This window comes from Liolophura sinensis, chromosome 9, assembly GCF_032854445.1.
Source record: "Liolophura sinensis isolate JHLJ2023 chromosome 9, CUHK_Ljap_v2, whole genome shotgun sequence".
Classification (NCBI taxonomy): domain Eukaryota; kingdom Metazoa; phylum Mollusca; class Polyplacophora; order Chitonida; family Chitonidae; genus Liolophura; species Liolophura sinensis.
In genome coordinates, this window is record NC_088303.1 from 11,465,488 (window position 1) to 11,485,151 (window position 19,664).

Genomic DNA, 19,664 nt, shown 5'->3' on the forward strand with positions numbered 1-19,664 from the left:
TGCTGTTTTCCTGTAATTTGTTGTAACCAAATGAGCAGTTAAACATTTGATAATTTAATAAAACAAACGTGCTCTCTGTTAAAGTGAAAGATAACATAAAGTCTGCCACCATATATACAGATAGAAAGTCATATAGGACACAATTATCCCAGAAAAATATGCAAAAAATTCTACAAAGTTTTGAAAGCCGAGAAGATGAAGTTCATTATTGGGGATATGGTACTCACCGACAGTTCACTTCGAGTAACCATGATGAAGAGGCCCTCATGAACTTGGCGAACAATAGCGCTAAAAACCTATGTCAGTGTGGTTTTTTATAGTAGACAGACAGATATTGACTCAATAAATTGGATTTTGAGGTTAGTTTAATTGTTAATATGATGCATTTTGGACCACACATTTATGAGCAGGGATCTGAGAACGGCTGCCCATGTCACCATGTTTACATGTTGGGCGGGATACTGAGTAAGAAAACCACCTCGAGAGGGTCGTTGCTGGAAGAGAAATATTGTGACTACATAATTTTTTCTAAGGAGGGTCAGTTTTATGACTAAAATATCTTCCCAAAATCTGAATGAAAGAGTCTGTTATCAATCAGAGGGTCCTGCTATGTTCGGTAAGTTGCGTGAAGTCGACACAGCCAGCGAGGCCAAATGCTTAGCCAGGCAGGACGAGGACGGATAGGACCGCTAAAACACGACGCTTGTGTCCCACGAACATCGCCCTGACCGAGCGCCAAACTAAAATAAACATCGACCCGTTGAACACGGAACAGATCTGATTCCCTTTGGTTGGATATTAGGTTTTTGTATGTATTTTCCCATTGTCACATTGTTTATTACCAATGGTATGGGAGAGCTATTAGGTTTTGTGACGTCACCCAAGATAGCTATAGCATGGCAAAATGTCGTTACTAAATGAGTGGCTAGGTGCTGAGGACTGTTTGCTATTTATTTTGTTGATAAGCGGTGTAGAATTTTTAAAATATTTTTGGAAAATTTCTTCAATACTACTTTATTAATTAATTCAGCTTTAGCGGCTGACTTTATGCTCACTTTAATGAGTAACATTGAATAGAAAAGAAAAGATTTCCTGAACCATTCCGGTGTGGGTATATCACAGCAGTCATCAGCTTCCGTAGTGTTCATCTCTTGCCTCGAAGTTGAGCATCATTACATGAACCCCCTTTGTGTGTTATTCATGTAATTCTGTGCGAAAATACCAGTAATCTATTGATTTCGAAACACTGTTACAGACTAGCAGGAAAGTTTGACTTCCAAATATCATTTTCTATGATGTTCTTATCTTTATTTGCATACTGTGTACATTTTCTTCACAGCTGTAAAATTATCGATTTTTCCCAGATTTTATGAAGCTCATGCACAGGTATCTTGAAAGCCGTCACTTTTTGACTACTCATTTCTACACCTCAAATCCGTCCCGTCTCGTGTCCAAAACGATCTACCATGAGCTACTTATTTTTGTGATTCAGATAACGATGGTTACTTAAAGATTTTCAGGTTCTATACATATGACTCGACGAAATGTTCTCCTTGGCAAAAAATGAACGACCTTCGACCAGCGAGGTTGTTCGCTGTAATCCATCTTCATATGAATGGACTTCGGCTGTAAGTCAGTGGCTTTATTAGGTAACAGACAAGGAGAGTACATTGAATCAAATAAATAACTAAATAATGGAAATGAAACACTTACTTGGTAACATTATTGCCCAGTATCGGTCGACGAGCAACAATGCGTTTTTCACTCTTGGTAAAACCGGTGCTTATATATTGACCAAATTTCAACGCAGCGTATATTCAAGGTGTTCTGAAACGGAGCCTTTTCTGAGACATTTTCATACTTTTTTGTGGAGGCGTGTGTTGTGCTGTAATATACAATCCTCCTCGAGAAAGCTAGGTCAGCATTTTAATGTAGAAAGTGACCTATAAACATACCCTTTCTCCTCATGGACCAAAGACAAAAATGTTGCTTGTATTGTAACACATAAGTATAGTTGTAGTAAGGTGTTTTGCGTCCTGCTTAAGAGCATTTTAGTTAAGGGGCAGGGGCTAGGTTGGTACTATCAGGAATCCTAGTCGAGCCCTGAGAAAATCACTGACACAAACCCTAGCTACGTATAAATCCCCCAAGCACACAACAAACTACATATAATCCAAACACACGCGGCAACACTGATCAAGAAGACGCCATTATATACATAGCTCACTATCGATAAATGCTGCCTCTGTTTAAGTTACATATATATACTTTTTATGTACTTGATCTGTAAAGAAAACACATCTTTAGATATTTTCCATGCATTGGAGATTGGTGTATAGTTTCTCTGATTGACGTCTGTCCTGATTGTCTGTCACTATAACATTCTGATGTTACAGTAGCGAGAAAACTTCGTGTTTTGACACCTTTTCCGGCTGTTAAATTCTCCCATTACACCATTATATAATTCTCCGTTCATGTTGTGATCGCTTGGTCACATTGTCTGCTCGGACATGAAAAACGTCACACTGTCTGCTCGTACATGGAAAAAGCCTTAGCGTGCCATTTGCACTCATGGTCACGCAGCCTAACGTTTGATTCAGCAGAAGTTATTCATCACCTCTCTTCTCCATCGTCTCGATAACTGTCGATATATTTGGTATACCATCAGACTTGATCTAAAATTTCTCTTTGTCAGCTTTTTGGCAGACTCTCAATATGAGCACTCTTCCCAGACGTGGACTTCCGGATCCACATAATACGACTGAAGCTTGTTTTTAAACTGTACTGGCCTCCTTTTGAACACTGCTCTGTGGGTGATCTTGTGCCACTATAAAGACTTTGATGAGCTAGTAGAGATATCTAGTCTCTGCCATTATTTATGCCCTTACGGAACTAAACACCGCTTTTCCCTCTGGTCATAATATTCCAGAGGCCAAAGTGAGTAACTTTCATTTGAAGGTACGGTATGCTATTAGGTTGATAGCATACATGTCTTTCATTTCCCCTGTAACATGTAAAATCGCTTTGTTACCAGAAAATCCTCGCAGCCTTCACTCAAACAGAACAAGTGCGGACGTTAGGAAGCACTTGATACCCACATCACGCAAACAGACGTCTTTGTAAAGAAAATAGGTGTGTCAATCTCTGCGACTTTCACCCATATGCTGCAAAGGTCATCGCCTTATTGGCCTTTGAAAAGACTAATCATCTGTTATAACCGACCCCTAATGATCATGGGCATTTGGATGACATTTCATTTGATGCACATCCTGAACTCTTTGTCCAGCTCTGTGTATGGCCTTGTTGCATTTTGTTTATACCCAGAAGTGTTTTCGGAATGCGTTGTTCTTCATTATAGTTGTTTGTCCAACTCTGACAACAATAGCTCCTCATGAAAACGGACAATTAACATTTGTCCATTCCTAAAGGAGTACTTCTGGTGTAGGTCATCATTGACCTTTAATTGGTAGCTACTCGTCGAACACTCCATTATACTTAACTGATGTAGAGGATACATGTGTTATCATCCGTTATGATATTATACATGGCTTTGTTCTGAGCACTAACCCCTACAATGTGCACACATCCGTTTTAAAACCTTTAATAGAAACTTGCCTTGGGCCGTTTCGCAAATTGTACCTAAAGTGATGATGTTCTGGTATGTACCATGGCGGTTGGCGTCCAGACAGTGGGTGGATATGGCAGTAATAGGTATATGTAACAGTAGCTTCCATCTGGGAAAGAGCCACAAGCAAGTTTCATAAAGGTTTTTTTTCGTCAATTGCTGGTGTGTTAAATCCCATATCTTCGGAGAAGCTTTATAACAAATGGAAGTAATTACGTACCGATAATTATAAGCTTTTTTCTCAAGCAATTATTAACAACTGTTACCGGTACTAATAAACTGTATATAATTTTATCAAAAATTTTATTAAGATTTATTGAGCAAATATATCATATGTTATTTATTTTAAGAACACTACTTTGTTTACATACCAGTGTATATTTGATACAAAAAAATAAAAGCAAGGAAGCAAGTTTACCAGGATTTCATATCTCATTACAACTACCTTCATGTTAACCGATCTCCGACACATTACATATATGAAAGTCTCGTATCGGTGAGGTGATAGGAAATTAGACATACGGTCTCCGATATACAAAAAAAATCCGATTTTCAGATGATTCCAGTCAGTACACACGTAACAGCAAACTCCAGAACGTAGTTTAGAAATTGGCACATGACAAAAAGCCAAGCGAAAACAAACACCCCGAAGGAGTCTTGGGATTTACCTAACCAGGAAATGATCATTGTAATCTGTGTCCAAATCGAACTGAATCTCACCCAATGGTTTTAGGACATTATATCCCTCAATTTTATATCACTTTATTTGATCAATGGAGTTAACCTACATTAGAAGCAGACTGCTGCCGATCCAATTATCTCATTGTTCTGCTCTTTGCCCTTGGGGTAAATAAATTTGATAACCCTGGCTTTAGGGACATATAGTCCTCTACGGTACGCAGTTTCCCTCGATATGTGTGCTCCCGGTAACAGCTGAGGCCACGTGATCACATCAGTAAGGCCTACTCCATGTGAATGAACGAATGAATGAATAATTATGGCTTAACACCACATCGGCTACAGTGTGTGTTCTTCATGAGTAAATGTACATACTCGTTATCTTTGTTTTCAACATCTTTTTACCTGCTTTCATTACAGTCTTAATATAAGTGTTTAGTTGTAAATCACAAAAAGGAAACACGTTCCTTTACACATGTGACATGTTTACCTAGTAATGTTGTGGACGTTTTCAATAAACATAAGCAGTCCAATAAACATATCTGTGTTTATTAAGTGCATCAAAACTCTTTTCTGTACAAACAGTGCTATCCTGGACTAATCTGCGGTGACACTGGCAGATGTTGTACTTCTTGTATGGCCTATCGTTGTTTACCTTGAGTTATCATGCAAACTGTTCTCAGCAAAAACAGTGTGAACGAACTGAAGCTGGTAGTGTGTTGACTACTCATTAAGCGACTCCTTCTCTCAGCTACCGCTTCCACCTCATTTAGCGTTATGATATATCGCTGTTTCGTTGCGTGGTATGGCTGACCAAACCATTGGCGCCTTTGCTACTTTTATGCAGACTCCAGGGGGGTCCATCGTTAGCGCTTTGTGCAATTATCGGTATACAATAACTCATATACAGTAAGCGGATGAACTCAGTGATTTACGTTGATTGTCTGCTCGTATTCTTTCTGCCTCGCTTCTTTTTTCGATGACTATACCTACCCCTATTGTGAATGCGATCTGCATTCTGTGGGTGACGTAAGGGGATTCCCCTTTGATTTCTTGCCAGTGAGTCGACATCAAGGTCGTTTAACATAACCATTAGGGAACAGGTCATTTCCTTCCTGAAAGCGAAATATATCAGGCTCAGGCATATATTAACCAATCGATTGTAGAACTCTACGTACACTTTACTGATTACTTCTGATTAATCGGAAAATAGGTATAGGTAAAGCTAGCAATTTAGTATGGAAGCGTGCCTTGTGTTTGGGTATTTTGCCTGTGAGAATGAATAAAAACATTAACGTACTCCTAATCGTATTTCTTTGACGGAATTAACCTGACGAAAAGTTTGGTGTTACTGAACAGCCTTCCGCGGTGACTGAATCTTACATATACGTGTAGCGCTCACCTGAAATAACGCCGCAGCTGAAGTAATGGGGGTTGTATTTGACCACGTGACATCATGCACTGGTCAAGGGATGTTGGCTTCAACAAGTGCGTTGAGTTAAGAATGCTTGAACTCTCTATATGCTCTTATACTGTGGGCCGTTTCACTCTGTGATACTCAGACCATATTCACAATCTTCTCTGCATGATATTCGATCTCTGTATATATTAATTCCCTTTACGATTGATAGGTTCCGCTTGGCAAGGCGTTATTGATACCATGTCACGTCTCGTTTGCTGAGGAAACAATGGTAATAAATATGTTAGCCAGGAAACTTTCAAGTGGTAATGAACTAGTGTTAGCCAGGAGACTTTCCAGTGGTAATGAATCAATGTTAGCCAGGAAATTTCCAAGTGGTGATGAACTGGTGTTAGCCAAGAGACTTTCCAGTGGTAATGAATCAATGTTAGCCAGGAAATTTCCAAGTGGTGATGAACTGGTGTTAACCAGGAAACTTTCCAGTGGTAATGAATCTATGTTAGCCAGGATATTTCGGTGGTAATGAAGTGATTTTAGCCAGGAGACTTTCCAGTGGTGATGAATCTGTTAGCCAGGGAACCTTCCGGTGGTAATGAACCTGCTGTTAACCAGGAGGCTTTCAAGTGGTAATGAAGTGGTTTTAGCCAGGAGGCTTTCTAGTGGTAATGACTTGATGTCAGGTAGGAGACTTGCCAGTGATAATGAATCTGTTAGCCAGGAAACTTCCAACAGGTGATGAACTGGTGTTAGGCAGGAGACTTTCCAGTAGTAATGAATCTAAGTTAGACAGGAAACCTTCCAGTAGTAATGAAGTGGTTTTAGCCAAGAGACTTTCTATTGGTAACGAATCCATGTTAGCCAGGAAACTTCCCGGTGATAATGAATTGGTGTTAACGAGCTGAAGCTTACATATACGTGTAATGAATCCAGTGGTAATAAATCCATATTAGCCAGGAAACTTTCCAGTGGTAATGAACTGGTGTTAACCAGGAAACTTCCCAGTGGTAATGAATCCATGTTAGCCAGTAAACTTTCCAATGGGAATGAACTGGTGTTAACCAGAAAACTTTTCAGTGATAATGAATCCATGTTAGCCAGGAAACCTTCCGGTGGTAATGAACTAGTGTTAACCAGGAAGCATTCTAGTGGTAAGGAATCCATGTTAGCCAGGAAACTTTCCAGTGGTAATGAACTGGTGTTAACCAGGAAACTTTCCAGTGGTAATGAATCCATGGTAGCCAAGAAACTTTCCAGTGGCAATGATCTGGTGTTAACCAGGAAACTTTCCCGTGGTAATGATCTGGTGTTAACCAGGAAACTTCCCTGTGGTAAGGAATCCATGTTAGCCAGGAAACTTTCCCGTGGTAATGAGCTGGTGTTAGCCAGGAGGCTTTTCAGTGGTAATGAACTGGTGATAACTAGGAAACTTCTAGTGGTAATGAGCTTTGACTTCTGTTCCGAAACCAGTTTTACGCTGGCGTGAGAGTTACATTGTAGTCTGGGTCTAGATACGAAATATATGAGGGATTCTCGACATTATCCCTAACGACAAAGAAAGGCGCGAGGGGAACATAAATGTCTTGTAAAAACCGCCTGATTCAGGCTTTGTCAGGTCGTGACAAAAAAGGTGGAAGAGATCGTTTAACAATGCCTCTTCTCCCAGACCAAAGCTAAATTAAACAAAAGTTTAGTTTAATTGTGCTTAGTACTTCATTCAGCAGTGCTGAGGATTTCCCCCCAGGACATGGGAAATGCATGGTCAGTACGGGAATGTGTTCATGAATGAATGATTGATTGTGGTTTAACGCCATGTGTTCATGATTTCATGATCTAAGGAATACGAGGTCAGATATAGCAAGCATGCAGAAGTGAGCAGAAACAATTGTACCCTATAGGCAAATTACCTGGTATTGTTAACTGCTTTTAGTGTCTCTGTTCTGTCTTATAATTACTGGCAATTGTACTGAAAGCGCTATCGATTCTGTGCTGGAGGGTGTGTATGATGTTTGCTAGTATGGCGGAAGCAGGGCAATACCAGCACTGTCAAGCTGTGACAGACCGTAGATGGAAATAACAATCGGAGAATGGAGGCATCAAGGCACACGGAAACCAGCAGATCTGTCGGATCACAACTTCTTAGTTGCGAATTCCACATAAAAGAACTTTCGTTAGAATTAATGCACTCTGACCGTCAAAATCAGTTATTATTGGACATCAATAGCTTTACCACCTGTTTTTTTTCAAGCTTTCTACTTTATCAGAAGAAATATTATCATTGATCCAAAATGGACCAGCCAGTTATAGATCCCTCCATTCAGTTCAGGGTCAATACCGTTCAATGTCAAACTCACATAACGGCGAAATTCAAGGTCGTAATAAATGATGCAAAACCACAAACGCTGCTTACGGTAGCGACTTTCGCCAAATGACCAGACAATGTCATTAGACACCCGCAAAATTTAACCCGACTAATTCAGTTTAATAAAGTCGCGCCCAAGATTATATAAACATTTCAGATAGTGTTTTTAATATAAAACCAATGTTAAACTAGCATTGGTAAATACACACATGATGAGGATTCCCTACACAGTTTAGAGGAAAATGCCATTGCCTGTCAAATGATAGCCATCATGCAAGCATGATCTGTTCAGGGTAAGAGGACGATATGTGAGGGTATTTGAGGTAGGTTCCACCTGCACTGATTATGTGAGTAGCAATGCCGCTGTTCAGTTTTGGACGTTGTTACTGTAGTCCCACTTCAAACATTGGAGTGGATGGGGAACATAATTTTAAAACATGTAATCAAAATATGTAAAAATGGAATTTTCATTTATCGCCATTCGGGGCCTCCGTGGCTCAGTTGGTTTGCGCGCTGGCGCAGCGTAATGACCCAGGAGCCTCTCAGCCGTACGTGGGAAGGTGTTTCAGCAACCTGCGGATGGCCGTGTGTTTCCCCCGGGCTCTGCCTGGTTTCCTCCCACCATAATGCTGGTTGTCGTCGCACAAGTGAAATATTCTTAAGTATGGCGTAAAACACCAATCAGATAAATAAATAAATGAATTTATTGCCCTTTCCTCAATAAGGCTTACATGCCAAGATCACTGGCTCAGTAATGAATGGCGAGGCCTGAAGGGTCACCCGCAAATGTCCGCTGCTAATCTACCATTATTTCAAGTTGGATATCGGACCTTTCCTTTGTCGCCAACTGGATAAATCCGGTCTCTCCAGTCCTAGATTTATCTGCTCCCCACCGCACGTGCGCAAAAATGTTCCGAATGATTGGAGAGCCTACGACCCACACAAGGATGAGCTTCCCTTTAAAATGTTAAGAGTGGTTAATGTAAGGCTGTGTAATATTTACCCCCACCTGGAATAGGAATGTATTGACCAATTTCTGATGTGTTCAATGCTGTTGTCGCATATACTTCTCATTGATGCTGTCGTAGCTGTTCCGATCAGAAAAGAATGTAATGCAAATGATTTACAGTCCCAACCCCTGATAATTTTAAAATGGTATCTTGTAAAACAGATCTCCACTCAATATGAGAATAAAGAGGATTAGTGATCGGCGGTCGGACAATGAAATATTTTGAGCAAGTTGATTAGAAATAAATCGCTACAAATTCCACTACACATGCGTGTGAACTTCTCCCTAGTGTTGAATGCATACTGGCAAAAAGATATGAAATGTTAAGAAAAAAGGCAGATGTAAAGAGGCCTGCCTCATATTGAGAAGGGCACACTCTTGCAGTTATGCATAAGAACTTTGCATTGATTTGGAATCTGATGCCTCGGCTTTACTTCGATTGCCTTGTACCTTCAAACATGATCTTAACTATAAAAACCTTGTCACGGAGATCCGATTTACGCAACTGTGGAAACAAGATTTTGCTGTTAATTACGATTCATAATTTGTCAGCACGGAGTCGATGAATCAAGCTACGTCATCTAACGGTATCAGCCATACATCTTCGCGTTGAAATGTTGACCAACATTTTGCTATGCTGGCAAGAGCTTTGATATGATTTGAGAAATAGAATCGTCCAACAAGGTGTGGGTGCGCACCTGGGAGCGGTTCCAATGGAAACAAGATATAGCCGCCGTTATACAATTGTTTGTACCAGGTATGTGTTGAGCTTTAAACTGAGTGCTGTTTCATGACAAAAATACAATAACTAGTAATGGACTCAATACCAGAATTGATAGTGAAATCTGTAATAATTGTAAAAGAAAATTAACCCTTTGATTCAAAATAAGTTTCTCCACAAATGTAAGACCATTAAAGTCTATTCCTTGCCATACTGACGATCATTATAGCATTACCTGTAACCAGTATAGTGTGAACTGTAACCATTAAAGCATAGCCTGTAGCCATTATTGCATGACATGTAGTCATTATTGAATGACCTGTAACTATCTGAATATGACCTGTTATCATTATAGTAGGGCTTGTAACCATAACAGTATAACCCGTAATAATTTTAGCATGACATGTTGCCTTTCGTAGTAAGGCCTGTAACCATTAAAATAAGACATGTAACTAATATTGTATAACCTGTAACCATTATAGCATGACCTGTAACCATTATAGTATGCCCTGTAATAATTTTAGTATGCACTGTTACCATTATAATAAGACCTGTAACCATTAAAGATAGCCCAACATCCCGAGTCTTGCTCTCCGCAACTGTCAATCAACGCTGAACTAATGTCACAGCTAACACTGCAATCAGTGAAACTTTAAGAAGATCTAAACACACTAATAATTTAATAACTCCCCGCATATCTTTAGTATCGCAAATTTTATGGTGCGGCAATTTTACACCAGGGAAAGCTTAGTAAAACCTCCTATTAAAAGTTCCAAAAGCTTAGATAACTCTGACTTAAAATTGTAAACGCCTCGTTTCCAAAGCGCAAGGAAAACTGTCGATTCTCAGAAAGTTGATGTGGATCTTGGACTATTCATTAAAAAGAAATTATTACATGATTTTGTGAGACGTAGCTTAGAGAATGCAGATCTTGTTCGGGACAATATTGAAGTCTGTCTATGTAGGCCTAATAAATTTGAAGACAGTGACAAAGATTTTTTGTGGGACAACAGGAAGTAAGTCGTGCGATTGCGTGTAATTCGACTCTGATTTTGATAAGCTACCTCACAAGAAATAAATCCATTGTGGCCTCGGTAGTCAAGGAAACTACGCCGAGCTCATTGAAGCAAAGGCTTCCTTAATACTTTGATTCAGGAATCCTACAACATTTGTCGGCATGACATTTTCCCACGTTGAGGTGTCATATGGAATTGTACAGGAGTTACCTTTTCCCAGATACCTTTCTTGATTGGAACAACCTGCTTGTCTGTAAGACATTCCTTCACCTTAACAAATTCGATAGCTGTCTAAGACGGATGAACCCCTTATGTCGTTTTTTCCCTGTGCTTTTACGGTGGACTGAGGAATACTGCTTTCAAAATTGCTTCAGCCATCTGCCAAATTATATAATTTCAAAAGCATCTATGTGTTCAGGTTACTCGTTGTTGTGGATTCATAATTCTTCTGGTTTATGACTTTGGTGACGCGAATAAATGTACAGGTGAAAATGAAAACATTAAGAAATTCTTAGGAAATACAAATTTCTACTACAAATTAAAACAAAACAAATACGGATCAAAGCCTCGGCCTAATTTTGGTTGGTGTACTTAGTGAGCTTAGAAGTGTGGGGATTGCCTGTTGGAAAGCGCTGACATAGATTACTTTCTTCATTCCTAGACTGACGTGTGCGTTGTCTAAATTGAGGATAGAATCTCTATCCGCCTTTTTCACACCGTGAACACAAATAGATTTTAGCCATACACGTTTGATTATACATATCGTTTTCTCATTGTTGTTATTTATACCATTCATGAGGAATAAATAATCTTTTAGGCAAAGTTTACAACTCATACAGAGTCCTAAAATATACCTCTGGCACTATATGCCAGAAGCCAAACGACTGAACGTTCTTTAGGGTTGCATTTTTGCATATAAATAAATACTTGAATGCAATTTTAAATATTTAAATGCTATATTTTAAAAGAATCTTTTGAACAAAAATAGAAGCTTATGAAAAGCAGAGAGCTGTTTGGGGATTTTAGACAATTGTTTAACGCAATATAGATTACCAGACTTATTAGCAATTCATTCCTTCAGTCCCATTGATCGTTGGGCCTTTGTGTCAATGCACGTTTGTTGACAAACACATGTCTTCCTCCAGTAAGTCATACATGTATATAAAGGGGAGCGCTTTTGCGTGTTTTTGATTGGATCCCTGGTCCTTCTGGTGTTTACAGGAATGGACTGGCGGACAACTCTGCACAACAGTCATCAACATTATGTAACATTATGAAATATCTATTTAGGCCCCTGTCTGTTTTTCTTTCCAAATTTAATTTATTCTTTTTTTCCCTGATTGTCTTTCCAACAGGCAATCCCCACACTTCTAAGCTCACAAAGTACACCAACCAAAATTAGGCCGAGGCTTTGATCCGTATTTGTTTTGTTTTTTGCCTTCTCTGCTATTAAAGATTACGTCATCCGAAAATGGCAAGAAGGATGGAATACGTTATCACAGATAAAGGAAGATTCCTCCTAAAGCCCAGTAATTGTCTCTTAACTTAATCTAACGTCTGGGAAAGCAGATGTTTCAATTTGTCGAATGCTTTCGGACACCTTTCTTGTAAATGAGTGTCTTTCCGTTTTGCTCGCCACCTCAATAGGAACTGTGAGAACTGTGTAGTCTAAGACACATTAACTCATTTCTTGTGCACCAACCAAAATTTTTCTGACTTCCAGCATTTAGATATATGTCAGTCCCCATTTGAGAATGTCTCCGGCCGTAAGTAGGAAGTTCTGTCAGCAACCTGCGGATGGTCGTGGGTTTCCCCCGGGCCCTGCCCGGTTCCTCTGACCTTTGGGAAATTGCTGACAAATTTTCCTTTATGTGACCTGCACCATATTGTTGGTGGTCTTCATCGTACATTAGGCTGTGTGAACGGTCACTTGAGCGTGGTTGTGAGAGCGGGAAAACCTACAAATTTCCAAGTCATGGCCAGGTTTGATTTATTTGTTTATTTATTTCATTGGTGTTTTACGCCCTACCCAAGAATATTTCACTTCTACGACGGCAGCCAGCACCATGGAGGTGGGATACCGGGTATATCCGCAGATTTCCAGCGGATAGCCGAGTTTGATCTCGGACCTCATATGTTCCAGCGAGTAAAGTCAAGCCCCTCTAACCACTAGACCGTGACACGCTCCCAGGAAAAAAGTATTTTAGGCGGTTACCAGATTTGCCAAACAAGCAAACAAAATTAATTGCTATTACTCATTTCACTTATTCTCGCCACAAGTGACAGGTAAATGCTAGTATTTATGTACTGGCCTAGCCTGTGTGTTGCTGTGTAATTTTGATGAAGCTCAGTCGTGGCGCGCATAGCCTAAAGGCTGAATCAGCCAATGAAGTAGCAGGCCAACGAACGAACCACGCAAGTCGCAGCACGATGGTCAGGTCTTCAGCCAGGAGCCACTCAGTGCTTTACTTAAACCAGCACGGTTTCCGAAACCCGTAAAACTGATACTCTTTACTGATAACGTCTTTATTACGTTGAACAACAATGAATAAATACTAATAGTGAAGAATCCACATACACTCAGTCTCGTGAAGGAATCTATCGTTGTTCACGGGAATTGAAAGAAGCAGCAGAGAATCCTTGGATAAAATATCTTAAGTGGACTTCTTCCTTTCCTATTGATTATAGACAATAAGCGAGACCAGAGTAACCCTGATGTTGTCATCTAAAGAAATCTCTGCGAGGTCCGTAGGCTGTGTTCATATCTCGCCTAGTTGGTACTCTAAATCCTGGACGTGGAAAAATTTAATCTACATTTCACTGGGGCAATGCGAGGACTTTCTGGTCCAGACCCCAGAACGGTACCGGCCTTCAGTTTTTTTTTTACTTTGGCTTAATCGAATTATCGATTATTAATTGCAATCTAAGACCTTGATTCAGAAGATTCTTTGTATGTACAGTTACAGTAGGTCCAGTATACTCACCCGATCTGATTTATACAAACAGTCGTAATTCTACACAGTTTTGTCATCGCTTCACTGTATGTGTGTATAAACTGCGCTATTAAAGTGTGAGTAAAATACTTCAAAGGGTTAGTCTATTGTTGCACATGTATCTCATGGAAGAATGAGTGTGAAAACTAGAACCTAGTAATTCTTCCAGAAGCACACTATGGTCCGGACTTCTTAACTGTTTTGTTGCAATAGATTACATACCGATATTTTGTCACTCCGATGCTCTAATCAGAGATTCCAATAGCAACCCTCAGACTACCCCCCAGCTATATATAATAACTGAATTTTATAGTGTCCCTGGTATAGTTCAAATAACACTCAACGTGTGGATTAAACATAGATTATCGCCTCGAGATATGTTCTTTAATCAGCGACTATATATTGACCGAATACAGGCATGTCCGCCGCTGCTGTAGACGATAATTACATGGGCGTATTAAATTATTCATGTACATTTATTAGAATTTCTATTATTTAATGGAACGTTCATTGATTATGCACGCATATATTGTATGTTATAAAAAAACATGTATGCTGAGACAACTGTGGCGTAAGAACGTAACTGTTTTCCATAAAACAGGGCTTAGTTGACATACATCCCTTGGTATTGTACGAATAGACTCATGTATGGGTTACCGGCCCGGATAGCACAGTTGGTAGAGCGTCCATTTCGGGACCGGTAGATCCGGGATCAATCCTTGATCGAGTCACACCTAAGAGGAAGTTGTAACTTCCTCGCTTCGCGTTCAGCATGAAGGGGATAGCGCAACGACCAACGACTGGTTGACCTGTATCAGTATAATGGTTCGGGCGGGGCGACTTACTTACCTTCGGTAAGTCGTCTCAGTGAAGCAGCACTAGAGAAAGAAAAGAGCGGTGGAAATCCGTCCTGCTACAAGGAGGCACATTACACGTACATGCACCCTAAAGATTCCTTCGTCGTCATATGACTGAAAAATTGTTGAGTACGACGTTAAACCCCAAGCACTCACTCACTCATGTATGGGTTGAAATTACATGAGCAAAGGAGATGACATTGTACGAAGAGACTCGCACGTGAGCTGACATTACATGAGCGGAGGCGCTGACATTGTACGAACAGACTCGTGTACGAACTGATGAGATGACGTACGAATGGAAGTGAGTTGACACAGGATAAATGTACTCGAACACGACTTGGTATTGAACAAGTGCACTCGCATGCCACCTGTTGCTGTTCAGTGAGTGTATTCACGAGTTCAATAAATGAGTGTACTCGTATACAAGTGGGTATGGAGTTCCCTCAGCTTGTGAAAACAGGAAATTATTCAGAAAAGCATTTGCATATTTCAATATACCACTGTCATTGCATGCCGTGTGTGTGTCAGTCATTTTGTGAGATTAGTTTACTTTTTCTTTATGTTTCTACAAACTTACTCAAATAAACGACATAAAGAAAAGCAAGTAAGACAGTTGAAGATTTGCAATTGTCGAATGTAACGAGGTAATTACTATCATCTTGAAGATAACTTGATTACTTCACGATGAAAACTACATCAGATGTATACAGGGCATGTTTTTTTTATTGTTGATGTTAAATTATTAAGTGAATTGACCAAATATGTATGTCTAATGCCATATCCTAGGGCAGATCTATATACGGTGCGTGTTCTTAATACCCAGGAAGTGGGTATATTGTGCATGTTTGTTTATTCGTAGGTTTATTCGTAGGTATATGGTGCTTTATTCATACGCAGGAGACGGGGACAAGATGATTTTTAGCTGATGTGTAGAACATAGGTACATGTATTTGGTGCATGTAGGAGGCGGACGTATGGGTTTATGTTATATAAGGCTATATAAGTTTGTGTTTACTTGAAGGAGACTGGTAGGCGTATATTGTTTGGTGTTTACTTTTAGGAGACAGGTATATTTTTGTGTTTATTTGTGGGTGAGGAGTATATGGTTTTGTGGTCACTTGAAGGAGCGTACATATTCTTTGTGTTTATTTGCGGAAGACAAGCATATGGTTTTGTGGTTACTAGTAGGATGCCGGTATATAGTTTTGTGTTTATTTATAGGAAACAGGTACATGACCTTGCGTGTATTTGTAGGAGACGGGTGTATGGTTTTGTGTTTATTTGTTGAAGACGGGTGTATGGTTTCATGTTTATTTGTTGAAGACGGGTATATGGTTTTGTGTTTATTTGTAGAGGATGGGTGTATAGTTTCATGTTTATTTGTTGAAGACGGGTATATGGTTTTGTGTTTATTTGTGGAAGATGGGTGTATGGTTTCATGTTTATTTGTTGAAGACGGGTATATGGTTTCATGTTGATTTGTTGAAGACGGGTATATGGTTTTGTGTTTATCTGTTGAAGACGGGTATATGGTTTTGTGTTTATTTGTAGAAGACGGGTGTATGGTTTCTTGTGTTTTTGTTGAAGACGGGTATATGGTTTTGTGTTTATTTGTTGAAGACGGGTATATGGTTTTGTGTTTATTTGTAGAAGATGGGTGTATAGTTTCATGTTTATTTGTTGAAGACGGGTATATGGTTTTGTGTTTATTTGTGGAAGATGGGTGTATGGTTTCATGTTTATTTGTTGAAGACGGGTATATGGTTTTGTGTTTATTTGTAGAAGACAGGTGTATGGTTTCATGTTTATTTGTTGAAGACGGGTATATGGTTTTGTGTTTATTTGTAGAAGATGGGTGTATAGTTTCATGTTTATTTGTTGAAGACGGGTATATGGTTTCATGTTTATTTGTAGAAGATGGGTGTATAGTTTCATGTTTATTTGTTGAAGACGGGTATATGGTTTTGTGTTTATTTGTGGAAGATGGGTGTATGGTTTCATGTTTATTTGTTGAAGACGGGTATATGGTTTCATGTTTATTTGTTGAAGACGGGTATATGGTTTTGTGTTTATCTGTTGAATACGGGTATATGGTTTTGTGTTTATTTGTAGAAGATGGGTGTATGGTTTCATGTTTATTTGTTGAAGACGAGTATATGGTTTTGTGTTTATTTGTTGAAGACGGGTATATGGTTTTGTGTTTATTTGTAGAAGATGGGTGTATGGTTTCATGTTTATTTGTTGAAGACGGGTATATGGTTTTGTGTTTATTTGTTGAAGACGGGTATATGGTTTTGTGTTTATTTGTAGAAGATGGGTGTATAGTTTCATGTTTATTTGCTGAAGACGGGTATATGGTTTTGTGTTTATTTGTGGAAGATGGGTGTATGGTTTCATGTTTATTTGTTGAAGACGGGTATATGGTTTTGTGTTTATTTGTAGAAGACAGGTGTATGGTTTCATGTTTATTTGTTGAAGACGGGTATATGGTTTTGTGTTTATTTGTGGAAGATGGGTGTATGGTTTCATGTTTATTTGTTGAAGACGGGTATATGGTTTTGTGTTTATTTGTGGAAGATGGGTGTATAGTTTCATGTTTATTTGTTGAAGACGGGTATATGGTTTTGTGTTTATTTGTAGAAGATGGGTGTATAGTTTCATGTTTATTTGTTGAAGACGGGTATATGGTTTTGTGTTTATTTATGGAAGATGGGTATATGGTTTTGTGTTTATTTGTTGAAGATGGGTATATGGTTTTGTGTTTACTTGTAGAAGACGTGTGTATGGTTTCATATGTATTTGAAGGAGACGGGTATATATATTTTGTGTTTATTTGTTGAAGATGGGTGTATAGTTTCATGTTTTTTTGCTGAAGACTGGTCATGGTTTCAAGTTTATTTGTAGGAGACGGGTGTATGGTTTTATGGTCAAGGAGATGGGCATATGTATTTTTAGTATTTACTTGTAGAAGACGAGTTTATGGTTTTGTGCTTAATTGTAGGAGACGGATGTATGGTTTTGTGTTTACTTCAAGGAGACGGGAAGGCTTATATGCTTCTGTGTTTATTTGTAGGAGACGGGTATATGGTGGCCTCTGGATTACCTCAGAAGAATGGCGACCGACACGCAGCAGAAATTGCCAGTTTATCCTTGGACGTGATGGAAACCATCAGCGATTTAGTCATACCTATCATACCTGGAGAGAAGCTAAAATTACGCGTCGGAATTAATTCAGGTATGTTAATAAATTAATTTAATTTAACACTAAATTTTCCCATATAACATAAAAGTAACTTGTTTAGAGGAGCGAAATGAAAATATTCGTCAAAAACAGACCTTCGAGAGCTATATTCCAAACTACGTTTATTTAATCTTTTTTAGATTTTGTTTTTGATAGAGAAAACTTAAATCTTTGAATTCTATGATGGGATTTATGGAACAAATTGACAAAGCTGAATGTCAGTGATGTGAGTTGTTTTATTTTTATTTTTACCTTTGGATCAAATTCTTTCGAGCAGAAATTATACAGTTTTCAATAGCCTTTTCACCGACACGTACTTAGTTTTAGAGTGTTTCTAGATTTTAAATATTAGCGGCTGAGTTCTTAAGATTTATTAACACTGACGCGTGTAAATGTACAAAACGTGTGATCAACGCCTACATAAACTACATAAAGTCTTTTATTAGTCAACACGTCCACATTATCCAACATCACCCAACTTGAAAAACACGAGTCAACTCGGACATGAAGCCCCGTTAACGTTATCCAAGATCACCCAACTGTTGTTGGACAACATGAGTCAACTTTATGTTACCTTCTGTCCCCTAACACAAGACGCTAAATTCTTCTTCCGCACCAGTCAATTACGTATCGATTCCGTGCGAGGCCACCCTTTAACATGTTCACTAAACATTATCATCTATTTAGTCTCTCTATGTTTACCTATCTGTGTATATAATGTGTTGGTATCTCGGTGTAGACAGTTGCTATGTGTAGACTGTATATTCACACGAAATGTGCATCTGAACATCGTGTGTGGAGAGATAATAGCCTTGCAGGTATATAATCTCAGATAAAATTAAGCAAACTGTTATTGACTTCCTTATCTAAAAATCAGTGCTGAACAACTGGTTTCATCCACCGCTAACGTCAAATTCGATATACTTGTACGCTAAAAATAACACATAATACACAGTTTACACGATTTCCGCGAGAAGCTACAACACCTTTCCTCAGGCAGCAGCTTTCTTCTGACCGCGCCTGTGTAAGCTACATCACCTATTGTATTGTATGTCGACCTAACATATGTTAACGCAGATTACTAAAAGTGTATTGACAACCACTGGCTCATTAAACATAATGCTGTACATTCTGTTGCGTTCTGCCGCTTCATGGTCAAATCTTACATCCTGTAACACGATTTTAACGCGTGCATGTGTGAGTCGCCAATCATATCGATTTGTTGTCGTCGGGCAGATTGAGAGGGGATGTGAAAAGGGAAGCTCTTGTGAGTGGAGTGGACAGAGTTCTACCATGAGGAGATACGATAAGATTTTGTGGGCAATCTCCATTTTTGAAAAGTTGCTAATCATTGGCGGGCGTCAAGTGCACAAAAACAGGCCAAGGCTGTTTACACATAGGCCTAGATGCACGACACAAAGGCCAAAGACACTAATTAGGAGATTAAAACGGATAAAACATCTATATTACAAAAGACGAAAACTAATTATGTGTTTCTGGGAAAAGTAATTCGCACCCCTTTTCGTAAATTCACACAGAAGAATCTGTTATTGGAGTATTGCACAAAAGCACCATTCTGCTTCTACTCTCTCCTATATTAACATATAGATGGTGTTTTCATAGGATCTCCATTAAACCCCACCCTTGTTAACATCAACATTACTGAATTAGAAAAGACAGCGGTTCAGTAATTATAAAGGACTGACGCACGATGACAAATTTGTTCTTGCCATATCTGAGAA

The 19,664-nt window shown here is 39.1% G+C and overlaps 1 protein-coding gene across 2 annotated transcripts in view; it reads left to right on the forward strand.

Annotated features, from left to right (window-relative positions):
- The window catches only part of LOC135475273 (speract receptor-like), a 59,796-nt gene that overhangs the window by 23,456 nt on the left and 16,676 nt on the right, over positions 1 to 19,664 (forward strand). For both annotated transcript variants that reach the window (XM_064755109.1, XM_064755108.1), the window contains exon 3: positions 17,755 to 17,916. In XM_064755109.1, coding sequence (XP_064611179.1) covers positions 17,755 to 17,916 — 162 coding nt within the window. The remainder of the gene's footprint in view (positions 1 to 17,754; positions 17,917 to 19,664) is intronic.